Source organism: Moschus berezovskii, chromosome 16 (genome assembly GCF_049115385.1).
Source record: "Moschus berezovskii isolate FMDL1 chromosome 16, NW_MosBer_1.0, whole genome shotgun sequence".
Classification (NCBI taxonomy): domain Eukaryota; kingdom Metazoa; phylum Chordata; class Mammalia; order Artiodactyla; family Moschidae; genus Moschus; species Moschus berezovskii.
Window position 1 is genome coordinate 1,328,898 of NC_142475.1, and position 13,102 is coordinate 1,341,999.

The following is a 13,102-nucleotide window of genomic DNA, read 5'->3' on the forward strand; positions in this document are numbered from 1 at the left end:
GAATCTTAGTAGAGTAATTGGTTTGTAAGGTAGTATCCAGTAGAACTTCAGATTCAGGAGGTGGAAAAGGCACGTTGAGATTTTATTATGTTGTTATCAAGCGATGGAAATTTTCCCAGTGCTTTAGCATAGATCATTTTAAAATATGATGGGATTTGGGAATCTAAATCTTTTAATATTTTAAATGTTTTCCACCACTCTTTCTTCCTGGGGTGGTGAGGTCTACATCAACATAATAAAACTTGATTTTGGATGAGAAATTATTTCACAGACTCTTCGATGATGGAAAAAACCTCCTGTTCTCAGGCAGCCAATGGCAGCACTGTTGGCTATAATTAAGTTTCTCGTGTTCAGCATAAGAATGACTAAGGAAATACAGATAAGTGTGTCTTGGCTTAAGTATTTTTGATCAAAATGCAGGATGTTTAAACAAAGGCAGTAAATACTGAGAACCATAAATACTTCTGAATGCTTTAACATCAGTTCAGTGGTGGTTTCTTTAAGCACTGGAAGCTAGCGGCTATGTGAAACATTCTTGCTGCTGCTGCTAAGTCACTTCAGTCATGTCCAACTCTGTGTGACCCCATAGATGGAAGCCCACCAGGCTCCCCTGTCCCTGGGATTCTCCAGGCAAGAACACTGGAGTGGGTTGCCATTTCCTTCTCCAATGGGTGAAAGGGAAAAGTGAAAGTGAAGTCGCTCAGTCGTGTCCAACCCTTAGCGACCCCACGGACTGCAGCCTACCAGGCTCCTCCATCCATGGGATTTTCTAAGCAAGAGTATTGCAGTGGCTTGCCATTGCCTTCTGCGGAAACATTCTTAGTTTGCCTTAAATCACTGAAGTCATATAAGTCCGATGCTCTTTTCCTAGTCCTTTGATGTTTAACCACTGTGCATGATTATGAAACACATGATAAAATGATATAAACATCTGCATACATGAAACACAGAACTTATTCTTGCCAGAGCAAGCATGGCCGTTTTATCTTCAGGATGATTTTCCTTGAGATTAATCTAAAGTGAACAAAAGGAGCCACATTTTATTAAGATGTTAAAAAAAAACACAAAAAACCCAAGCCCTAAGCAGTTCCATGTGCCCTTGTTTAAAGGTTCACTTTTGCTTGGATAATAGTATCCCTAAAAGACCCTGTAACAGAGGCAAACAGATATAGGTGTAGCCATTCTTTAAAAAGCAAGAGGCTGGTACTTTAGGAGGCCTGCTCCAGTTGCTTGGCTGGTAAGTGAACTTGGAAATGGAACTTCTGATTCCCAGACCAGAAAACCGTTAAACCCTGCTATAGTACAGGAGATAAGCAAAGTGATCCATTAATAGCCACGTTCAAACCGCACAGAAGATTTTCTTTATGTCAAAAGGTGGCTTTTTACAATACAGAGAAGGTATAATTCTTATTTTCATTTCCTTAAAACCTATAAGGCTTAGCAATGAATGTTCTTTATCCACAAACATCTCTGGATTTCTCATATACATAGTTAAGTTATAATTACTTACTTGAGAGTGTGTGTGTGTGTTGATCGAGAAATGAGTTAAAAGTTTTTTAAGTACCAAACAGCGATACAGGATGCTTTAATTGACTATAATGATGGTTCTAGGTTCAAGATTCTCATAAACATATAAATCTTTTTTTCCTCAGTACTTCTGAATTGAGAGTTAGAAGGATTCTTGCTATATTCTTTTTAGTATTAATGCTTCTTATAACTGGGATATTCTCATATATCTACCGGGTAAAGCATTTATGATGAGATGTTGGAATGTACCTTCTGTTACGATAACCTGAGAACTTGATCACTTTCTTCCCTTAAAAGGAAAGGGGTATTTTCAGGTTTAAACTAATTCTCATTTGGTTCTAGAAATCTTATTTTTTACTGAAAGAAACACAAAACAGTTTATACTTTTCAAACATGAAACCAAAGCCAGAAAAACCTCTTTTGTGTGTGTGTGTGTTAGACAAAATTGGTTTATCTACCTAGTAATACATATCTCTCACTTGTCTTTATAGAGCATGCAAAGACTATGCTAGCTGAAAGATTATTGTTGAAATCAGTAACATGCTGTCTTTTACATCTGATGAGAATATACCTTGCATCTGAAATTCAATCAAACTGACTCAATCTGGCAACATGTTGTGTGCTCCAGTAGAGCAGACGTTGGTGCTTTCTTTGCCTAATATTTGAGTATACCTTTTTTCAGCATGGTTCTCAAAGGTTGTTAAAAGAGATGGCTGCCCACGGGGCTTGTAGCTCCAAGCAGCGGCGTGTCGCTCCTGGTTTCATAGTGTAATGGTGAATGTTCTGAAAACATGCTTGCTTTTGGTTTTTGGCGCAACCTTTTCCTCTTTGACTTCTGTGCTTCTCTCTGTGACTCTTGGTTCGGCTGCTCTTCAGGCCCGGAGGCAGAGCTTTGGCTGGCTAGTTACTACCTTCAGACGGCAAAGTATCCTTCTGAAAAGCAGGGAAATGTGCCCCATCTCCTTCCCATCCTTTTAATAACCTCAGGCTCAATCTTCTAAAGTCAGACTAAAGTATGGCTGGTCGGTGAAAACTTAGCTTCCGTCTGCCTCTAACATTCGAAGAGGGAGATGCGTGCCATATAACCCCTGGATGGAAACTCATTTTGACTAAATCTCCCGCTGCTCCTCTAACCCCTGCAACCAGAAAGGCTCGCCTCTGGAGTCTTCGGAATGTTGAGGTCTCTTGCAAATGGCCGAGGTTCTGATGGGCAGACTTGAGCGCTAGCTGAATGTGTTTGGTGACCATGAAATGGTAAACTCTCTTTTTTCCTTTTGCTTCTCATCTCATGGGGACTTGGCTAAACTGGAAGCATTTAAAAACAAACAAGCAAACCAAACAGAGTCTGGGGAGGTGCTGTGTCCGTCCATCCTCTGCGGGAGAGAGAGGATGTGATGGCAGTGTCTTTGCAGTGCTTGCTCTGGACACAGTGAGACTGCATGGCCAACGCGTCCCGGGGACACACTAACATCACTCCTCCTTTGCCCCTTCTTGCATCTGAATGATTCTCAGAACAGTCCCCCTGAGAGAAATCAGCTAGGTAGATGGCAGGCCTTGCTGCTGTAATTCACCTTTGCACCATCCGCAAATCAGGGGCTTGTTTTTCTCCAGTATTTGGAAGTCCCAAAGGTTATCTGCTTCCCTCAGTTTGCACATCAGCCTTTACCAACGAGAGGTTTTCAAAGCAAGATGCACAGTACAGCTGCTGCCCTCCAGACCACCAAGGGGGAGGTTTCTAACAGAAATGGGACAAGTAGACTCTTTCTTGATATAATTATAATAAGATGACGAGATCTTGATGACATTTTGCATTTTATCTAATTTTATGAGAGAATTTTTTTTTTTAGTGACAGTTCTATTTATGATTACTTCTTGGCTTGGAGTTCCTCTCTACCAGAAACCTAAATTATCAGTGGGAAACTCTCTCCTGATTTGTGGAAATATCAGTATATTCATGACCAAGGAGGATTGTTTGGTATTTATGTTTCATTTCATCCTTGGTTTAAATTTTTTTTTTCCTGATCCTTTCCAAGGAAGGTGACAGTTGCATGGATATATTTGGTGGTCTGAACAGATACCTGTCCGAATCTGAATTGAAACTACCTCCATGAATCCCTCTGCACCTTGAAATGACTGAGTGATTAGTATTTATTTTTCAGCGAGTACTTTATAAATGGAGAGTTTTTCATAACCAGGGACCAGCCTCTCCATGATGCAGGAATTGTGGAATACAGAACTCTGTGTCACCTTCAGGGGTATCCACAAGTAGGCTTCTCAGCCAAAAGAGATCCACACGACCAGATCCTCTTAAATTATATTCTTGTTCTCAGTGAAGAAGCTATGCCAGCAGCATCGAATTCAATTTAGGAGGCTTCTCTCTATAGAGTTCCCCAAATCGTCCCTCATACCAATTTTTTTTAATCACTTCAGAAGGAGTCTTAGTTTGCTTTTTGTTTTTTAACTAAGACTTCACTGACCCTAGATGGCAAAGTGTGAGCTTTATTATCTGACCCAGAGGGACAGACGGCTTCTGAGTCCACACATCTCTATCCGCCAGTACAGGAGAGTAGTTATGGTTCACCTTTTACTCCGGCTAAGAGACCTAAGAGGAAGGTTACCCCTAAGAGGAGACAGGAAAGACCAGTTTCTCCTCCAAAGAAAAGAAGAAGAAAAGTACATAGGATGGATCATTATGCTGCGGAAGCTCGTCAGGACAAAGTAAGTTTATCCATTGTTCCAAAGCTTTGTGGCGGGCAGCCCTGGAGGTTCCCTTCAGTGCCTTGGTTTGAAAATCAGCTGAATGCATTTCAGAAAACATCTGGTGCCTCATCCTTGGCTTTGAGTTCAGAAGAATCTAGTACTTCAGAGATTAGCGCTCATGTGATACGTTTTTGAACTCTCAGCCAAAAACAAACACCCTTCTACTTTCTTTAAAGTTAGTTGCCGCCAAACTAATATGAACATTTGGCTTGAACGAGCGTTAAGAGAGCTGTTGGTTTTGCTTGCACTTTTCCACAGAATTTGTCAGTTGTTTGTAACCTTGGTTCTGGAGAACAACCCAGCAAGGTAGTTGGGGAAATCCTCAAAGACGGTGTAGATCAGCACTCAGTAGAGTACTGGGGTAGGTTAGCGGTCTGTTCCAAGTTCAGAGGCGGTCTTAGGTGATAGCCGGAAAGAGGTAGCAGGAGAGAGGAGGCACTCGCTCGGCAGAGGCGGTGCGCTTTCTTGTAGAGATGCGGGCGGCGTGCGCAAGGCTCATTACCTGCAGAAAAGCCTCCAGGCCTGCAGACACCGCCAAGGCACTATCTTATTCATTGTCTGAACTGATCACTGAGAAGTAGGTTCTGGGTTTTAGCCTGAGTCATCTTGTTGACTAAAGGAAATTAATCTGTTGCCAGGGGTTGATAAAGGTTGTGCGCTTGGTATTTCTTTGTTGAGGTGAAGGTGTTAGGGGAGAGCATGGTTTCCTCAGAAGCAGACGTGCCTGTCCACCCTCCCTTAGTCTCTTCAGATTACACTGCATACATCACTCTAAAACTTTGACTCGTGACTTACTCCTTGGGACAGAATTTGAAAGACTGACTTGTCATAAAGGAAAACAGATTTACACCTTGACTTTACTGATGACATGATATGAGGAAGGATCTTGAGTCCTCTGAGAAGATGCCAATGGAAGATGATACTATGTGTCTGAAGAAAAACGATGTGCCTATCCCTTCTGTTCTTGTTGGAGGCATCTTGCGTGGATGTGTGTGACTGTAGCTTAGTTGTCAGAGTCAGCTAAAGTACTGTCAGGGGTTTGGCTGATGGGGTGTTTCTTGAAAATCTTTCTGTTGCCCAGAGCTGAGAGGGACATCCCCAGTACCTCTAATATGTGAGAGCATTCATGCTATGGGGCTTCCTTGGTGGCTGAGACAGTAAAGACTCTGCCTGCAATGCAGGAAATCATGGTTCAATCCCTGGGTCAGGAGGATCCCCTGAAGAAGGGAATGGCAACCCACTCCAGTATTCTTGCCTGGGAAATCGCATGGACAGAGGAGCCTGGAGGGCTACAGTCCTTGGGGTAGCAAAGAGTCGGACACGACTGAGTGACTAACTCTTTCACTTTCACGCTGTCAGAAACTTGCATTTGAAGCAAGAGCATGAGAGATGAGTTATGACTCTTGGAAATGTGCTTTGGAGAACTGAGTTTTCGTTTTTCATTAGGCTAAGTAAGAAACTTTCTAGAACAAGCTCAGCGATTCACTTCTGTTTAAGTTTGGACTCTTATAGATTTGTATTTTACTCATGATCAGCCGGAAAGGGACTAAATTGAGAAGAAGTAGCTTGTTTCCTAGGAGAGGCCCTTCTCTTGAGAATCTATTGTCAGAAATTGACAGTTAAGTTTTTTTGGAATGCTAGATGGGTCTCATCGGGTTAATGATGCTCTGATTCGGCATCGTTAGCGGACGGTTACCATTAACCTCAGAGCTGCTTTTGATTCCCTTGGCCTCCATCTCCTTGCTGTGGTTCAAAGCCTAAGTGATTTCACTCAGGGGTCAAGAAGCTTAAACTGTCCATCTGATTTTCCGCTCACTCTCAAAATTCTTGGATGTAAAGAAATTGTTATATTTTAGAAAGGCCATTTTATTTCTAAAAAAAAGAATTGCCCTTAATATTTCAATTTTTGTATCAAAGAATCTTGAAAGGGATTGGATGAGGAGAGGTTTAACTTTCCTTAAAGAGTACAAATAAAAGTGCTTAGACCAGGTTTCCATTTAGAATGACAGGAAAGTCTCCCTAGACAAAGCTCTGCCTCTGGGCCTGAAGTTTTCTTTCCAGCATGTTTAGAAGATCTTTGAGATATTGAAAGAAAAAAAAACCTTCAGGGACTAATTTGCTCCTTTTTCCAGATGACGAATCCTCTGAGGGACATTGACAAAACCGTGGGGCAGTTAATGGACGGATTGAAACAACTAAAGCTGCATCGCTGTGTGAATGTCATCTTTGTTGGAGACCATGGTAAAACTTTTTCTTTATCTAAATAGATAACATTTTTGATGGTGTTGGGGAATCCCAGAAATCCCAGGTTGTATTCCTTTTCTTCCTTCCCCCTTTCTTTAGGATGGGGAAAGAAATTGGACTGTGACTCAAAACTATGAGATGACCTGAGATAATCCTTGCCTTCATGTCGATCAAAACCAGGGACTTCCTGTATCTTCCTATTCTTTGCAGGAAAAGCCTTTCTTCCAAGATCTGTCTCTTATTAAAAAGTTGGAGGGCATTCCCTGGTGGTCCAGTGGTTGGGACTTGGCGTTTTCACTGCTGGGCCCAGGCTCACTCAATCCCTGGTCAGGGAGCTAAGTCTCATAAGTCTTGCAGTGCAAAAAAAAAAAAATTTTTTGCAGACAGTTCCCTTGTGATAGTAGAGTTTCCTCTGTGAATATGACATATCACTGCAAGTCACAACCCGAAAAGGAGCTCACGTGATTCACATGGCTAAAAAATAAATCTAAGCATGATGAAAAGGTGGAGACATAGGCTTCTGCTATAGAAGTGGCATGTAAGGGAAATTATTTCCCTGCATTCACTGAGTGAATTCTAGTCCCAAGCCAGAGGACCTTGTTTCAGTAGAGACGTTTATTAAAGAGAGGAAGAAACAGCTTAGGAAGCAGTTTTCTAAATCACTGTATAAAGGAGAAAAATTCATGGGTCAGGAGCATCATAAACACTGTATGTTGATAGAGCTGGGGGAGGGATGCATCAGAGAACATTCTTACTTCACAGGTATGCAGACTGAGTTGTCCAGAGAACAGCTCCTGCATTCCAGAACTAGCAATTAGAGACCACAACTCTAGAAAACAGGCTGCTCCTTCTAGGAGGGGTTAGAAGAAGAAAATTGGTTGAGCTGGTGGTTCTGTTAAGATTAGGCAAATAAATCTCCCCAGTCAAACGCTGCTCTGTGCCTGAAGTTTTCTTTATAGTATATTCTAGAAGATCTATGAGAATTAAAAAACAAAAAAAAGAGCCCCGGGATTAACTTGCTCTTCTGCAGGGACTAAACGTGACTGTCTGCAGAACCATGCCCCAAGAGTCTGACTTGCTGGAGAGCTGCAGAGAGGATAGAGAATTTGGAGCCTGTAACACAGCTGATTCAACTTAAGTGGCCCAGAGGTGTCAAGGACATTTGGTCACATGGTGGAGCCAGATGTCTAAGAAGTAGATGGGTTCCAGTGAGTCACCGCTGGAGCCTTGTAAAAGTCTTGGCTAGATAAAATTTGTGTCTTGCTGGTGGGCAGCCTTCTGAAATGAACAGATGGCACAGCTTCTCTTTCTTAGAAGGTAACACTGTCTGGCATTTCAGAGTCCGAGCTTTGGAGTGAGAATGGGTTGCACTGGAGTTCAGATTACACTGTGCCACTTAAAAGGCTCTCCAAGTCAGCCTCCTCATCTGTAGAATGAGAACACCAACACCACCACCAGAGTTAGCCTGGGGGTGAACGGCGATGATACTTGAGAAGCACATGGAACGCAAGAGAGATGCTTCACCTCTGGGGTGGCTTAAGTGACTTAGAAAGGCAGAAGATGGAAGACCTTTCTAGTCTTCCACTCACATACGCTCAGAGACTTGCCCTTCCCAGATGAGCACTGTTGTTCAGTCGACATGGTACATGCATGCCTGCTCAGTCGCTCAGTTGTGTCCAACTTGTCCGACTCTTTGGGACCCCATGGACTGTAGCCCACCAGGCTCCTCTCTCCATGGAATTTTCCAGGCAAGAATACTGGAGTGAGTTGCCATTGCCTTCTCCAGAGGATCTTCCCGATCCAGGGATTGAACCTGCGTCTCTTGTGTTGACAGGCAGATTCCTTACCATTGAGCCACCTGGGAAGTCCTTAAACTAGTAAACATTGTACTAGAACATATAGCTGTTTATTGTTTTAATTTTTCTTCCAGTGATTTTAAATGTTAAAAGGCAAGTCTATAGCCCTTGTGCTATGTTGGGATATATTTTTCTATCTATAATTTAAAGCAATCTGGGGTTTTTTTTAATATTTTTTTAATAAGGATTATATAAATAGATTTTTCTTTGCAAATCATGGTTACTTCCTTCCAGTTTGTGTTAAAAAAAGGAAGGGGTCTGAATTTGGGATCCCAGAAGGTGATAATTTAAATTTTACTAGATCAGGACCACTCTATATTTATTTATTCCAGAACCTTAGGGAAGAATCCACTATATTCAGATAGTGGATTGTACAAAGCAATATATTAAACCTTTCTAGCTTCATCTCATCTTGTAAATTCTGAAATGATAATAAAGTTCTCTTCCAGCCTCCATGATTTGTCATTCTAAAATTTGAGTTTCTTTTTATTTATATATTTTTTATCACTGATCAAGGAATTTTTTTTGATGAAAAGCAGGTAGCAAATCATTGGTGGGAAGATAGTATTTGTTGATTTAAAAAATTTGCTACCTAGACCCTTTTTGTGTTCTAGTTGCTAGCTTTCAGCTGTAACTGACTGTATTGTTTACAGCGTTATTTTGTTTTTCAGTTTGGGTGGTCACTGGGGTTGACCTTTTTCTTTCTCTTGTTTCCAGTATTGTTTTGTCAGTAACATCCAAGGCCACCAGTGAAGGCAGAAGGAGGATTATGTACTCAAGTTCGGAGACGTCTTAGAGAGAGAAGAGAGAGAGTTGGAAAATGAGATTTTGTAAAAGAGACACAGGACTATACATTCCAGTGATTTGCATCACTCCCAGCTAGACAGAGTTTAAAGTGATTTGGGATTTTTTTTTAACAAATATATCTTCTTCATAATAATTGTTTTGTTTTTTTAAAGATCGTGGTTGCTTCCTTTATCTTGTTGTTTTTGCTGAATGACTTAAAATGGTAACTGAGACGATTCATTTTCAGCCTTCTAGTGCTGCAAGATGATACAACTCAAAGTCTAGTGAAAAGATTATATAAAGAAGCACTAAAAAATCCAAAGTCAAGTTAAGAAATCTGAAGAGCAGGATCCTCACATTCACTTGTGCCTGAATATTATCTTTAGTGTCTGTGTTGAGATTTTAATTTGATAATTGCCTGAAAATACTTTTTCCCCCCTTCCCATAGGAATGGAAGATGTCACATGTGATAGAACAGAATTCTTGAGCAATTACCTGACAAATGTGGATGATATTATTTTAGTGCCAGGAACTCTAGGAAGAATTCGACCCAAATTCAACAATCATGCTAAATGTAAGTTGACTCTTAAAACACTAAGTTGTTAGAATGGTACTATAGTGGAGTGAGAAGGGGCTTGTTCTCTGAAGCTGGACTACTTGGGGGAAAGCCTGGCTTTGCTATTTCTTAGTCGAGTGAACTTGAATAAGTCATTGAAACGGGAAAAAAAAAAGTGATGATAACAAACAACTAGCTCATAGGGATGTTGTGAAAATACATCTATGGGTATCGCTTAGAATAGTTCCTGGCCCCTGGTTCAGTTCAGTTCAATTCAGTCGCTCAGTCATGTCCGACCCTTTGCGTAGCATTATCTAAATATTTGCTCTTGTTTTTATCATGTGGAAAATACACTTAATTTGAGGCATGTGTATAACCATAAACTTCTGTTTACAAGAAAAGAACTTTCCAACCAGAGGCTCAGGCTTACTCTTTAGCTGAAGCTAGGGCATCCATGGTAGGGTTAGAACCACCCCCAGAGCCTGGAGCGTCCTGGGAGCCTGGATGAAGGGGATCTCTTCACCTTATGGAAAGTGATTGACAGAATCCAGCAGGAGAAGCTATGAAGCCCTTGAAAAGTGGCAGCTGTTCTGAAAGATTAGAAATAAAATAAACAGGAATAGTCTTATCACTTCTGTTTTACACATTGGGGTTATGATAAGTCACCGAGGAGAACTTTGATTTATGGGCTAAGATGTTTTAGATGTTGCCCAACCACCTAGCTTTGGAGAAGTCTGTAGTTTTATTAGAGACATGCTGCATTTTGGAAAAAAAAAAGAAATCCTTTAGCATTTTTAGCCTTGGGAATAAGAAACCATTGGCACCAAGCAGAAAGCTTCGGAAAATTAAAGTTTTTCCCAAATGATGTTCCTGAGTCAACACAAACGGGAAGCATTCCAAGGTCAGCTCCAGGCGACGCTCAGAAATAAACACAGTGTGGGCGTCTCTGCCCTCTCCTCTCCTCGCCTTCTTGGTCCCCGTGTCCTCTCTTCTCTGCTCATTCGAGATGGGCTGGCCCTTGCCAGAGTGACCCGCGGGTACCTCCTGATTTAGTATTTGCTTTCTAGGGCTTGCAAGAGAGGTTTTGTCTAAAGATATTCAGGTCAGGTCAGGTCAGGTCAGTCGCTCAGTCATGTCCGACTCTTTGCGACCCCATGAATCACAGCACGCCAGGCCTCCCTGTCTATCATCAGCTCCCGGAGTTCACTCAAACTCATGTCCATCGAGTTGGTGATACCATCCAGCCATCTCATTCTCTGTCATCCCCTTCTTCTCCTGCCCCCAATCCCTCCCAGCATCAGAGTCTTTTCCAGTGAGTCAGCTCTTTGCATGAGGTGGCCAAAGTATTGGAGTTTCAGCTTTAGCATCAGTCCTATCCAGTGAACACCCAGGATATTCAAGACATCTCTAAAAGTAATAGGAAGGTTATTTTGGGGGGAGGGGAAGAAAAACTTTCCTGGGGCCAGTGAAATGGTAACTATCAATAATTAAACGTCTTGTATCTTAAAAAACACATCCATCCATTTTGTGAGAGACCACAGAGCAAGCTGGGTGGGAGCACAGACAACAGTGGTGGGGTGTCTGGATTCGAATCTGGGTTCAAGTCTCTGCCGGTTGCCTCTCTCTGTGACCTTGGGCAAGCTTCCTAATCACCGAGCCTTCATCTCTTCACCTGTAACACGATTATTGGGAAGGGTGAATGAGAGGCTCTTTACTGAGCTTCTCTGCCTATCACTTAGATCAGTGCTGGGCATGTAGTCAAAGCAAGACAAATGGCAGTTACAGTGATGAGTTTCAGCCAGATATGTACACGTCTTACTGAACCCCTCAATGGCTCTGTGTGACAGGCACTATCATCTCCTCTCATAAACAGCACTAATCAAGGCTCAGAGGGAGAGGAAGTAATCAATCACCTAAGAGGGCGGGAGTTAACAAGTGGCGGAGCTGGGATTGAAACCCAGATGCTTCACTGATCCTTAACCAGCACCCCGTCCTGGAGTGTCTTTCATTCTCGGGGAGCCGGTAGCGTGAGAGCTGAGTGTTTCAGGATTGAAGGCTTGGTGTCCCACATGTGGGCTCAAGCTTTTGTTGTTTCCTAGAAGTTCTCTGGGATTTGTCTGAGATAATGATAATTTTTCTTCATTATCGAAGAACATGAACTCACTCTGTTTGGTCCCTTTGAGGACTGTGGTTTATGAGGTCACTGAGTATAGAGGTTGAAAGGATGGCTTGCCAACAGGGTCCCAGTTGGCAGGCTCCCCCCACTTTCTAAATGCCCACTGGCTTAGTGAGGGCCCCCAGCAGAGCTGCCGTGAGTGACCAGAGAGACAGTGCCTGCAATGCTCTTATAGAGAGACTGCACGTGGTATGGGTGCGATCTGGGTTAATGATTGTCTACCATCATTAGTTATCTCCTTGCCACTGAAAGATGCAACTAAATTTTAAGCCCAATTTAAGTAGAAGGGAATCCACATTTATCTTTAAATTTCGTAGCTTTAGAACTAAGATTCTGAACGTTGTCTTTGAAGAGCGCATATTTATGTGGCCAGGCAAGCTTGCTAGTGTACTTGCACCAGCGTGTACAAGTCTTTGTTTCTGTTTACTAGCGTGTTTATTGTGCGCTGACGGTGCCCGGGCCCCGGGGACGCAGCAGGAAATGCCAGGCATGGCCTACTCCGCGGGTGTTTGCGTTCGGGGGATGGCCCCTCCCGCCTGTCCATATCTCCTCCGAACGCTGCTTTCCTTTTCTGCTGACTCTGTAATGACATGCTGAAGCAAATTTTTGGAAAACAAAACAAAATCCAGCCAACCTACAAGCTCCTCTTTTTCCCCACTCCCCCATGCCCAAAAGGGGACCTTCAGATAATACAATCCTGTCCACAGTTTACACACAGCTATTATTTGCATAGTTTTACTTTTAGCTAGTTCAGGATATTGACTAAAATATCCTTTATTTGCTGGTAGTGAAAAGGAGGTCCGTACATGTGTGTGTGTGTGTGTGTGACGGAGAAGGGGCAGCCACTTGTGTCATTAGACCTGTGATATTACTGAGGAAACCAAACTCTCTAGAAAAAATAACTCAATGGATTAGAAGATTCATCTGAAAGGTGAACAGTCACTTTTTTCAAAGATCTACAGCTACATAGAGAGTTACATTCAAAGCCCCAAAGGCCTCAATATAGTTCCTGATGTTTAATTTAAAGTAAACTCAATCCAAGCTCCAGAGGGGCTCTTTAGGAGGATTTTTTTTTTAGCTTTTTATTTTATATTTGAGTATAGCTGATTAACAATGTTGTGATAGTTTCAGGTGAACAGCAAAGAGTCAGCCATACATATCCATGTACCTACTCTCCCCCCGACCCCCCTCCCCTCC

The 13,102-nt window shown here is 42.3% G+C and overlaps 1 protein-coding gene across 9 annotated transcripts in view; it reads left to right on the top strand.

Annotated features, from left to right (window-relative positions):
• ENPP2 (ectonucleotide pyrophosphatase/phosphodiesterase 2) overlaps positions 1-13,102 on the top strand; it is a 127,918-nt gene that overhangs the window by 77,501 nt on the left and 37,315 nt on the right. For 6 of the 9 annotated variants that reach the window (XM_055431662.2, XM_055431666.2, XM_055431665.2 and 3 more), the window contains exons 12-14: positions 4,090-4,245; positions 6,420-6,528; positions 9,622-9,747. In XM_055431662.2, coding sequence (XP_055287637.1) covers positions 4,090-4,245; positions 6,420-6,528; positions 9,622-9,747 — 391 coding nt within the window. The remainder of the gene's footprint in view (positions 1-4,089; positions 4,246-6,419; positions 6,529-9,621; positions 9,748-13,102) is intronic. The other 3 variants (XM_055431669.2, XM_055431670.2, XM_055431671.2) reach the window with 1 other exon arrangement.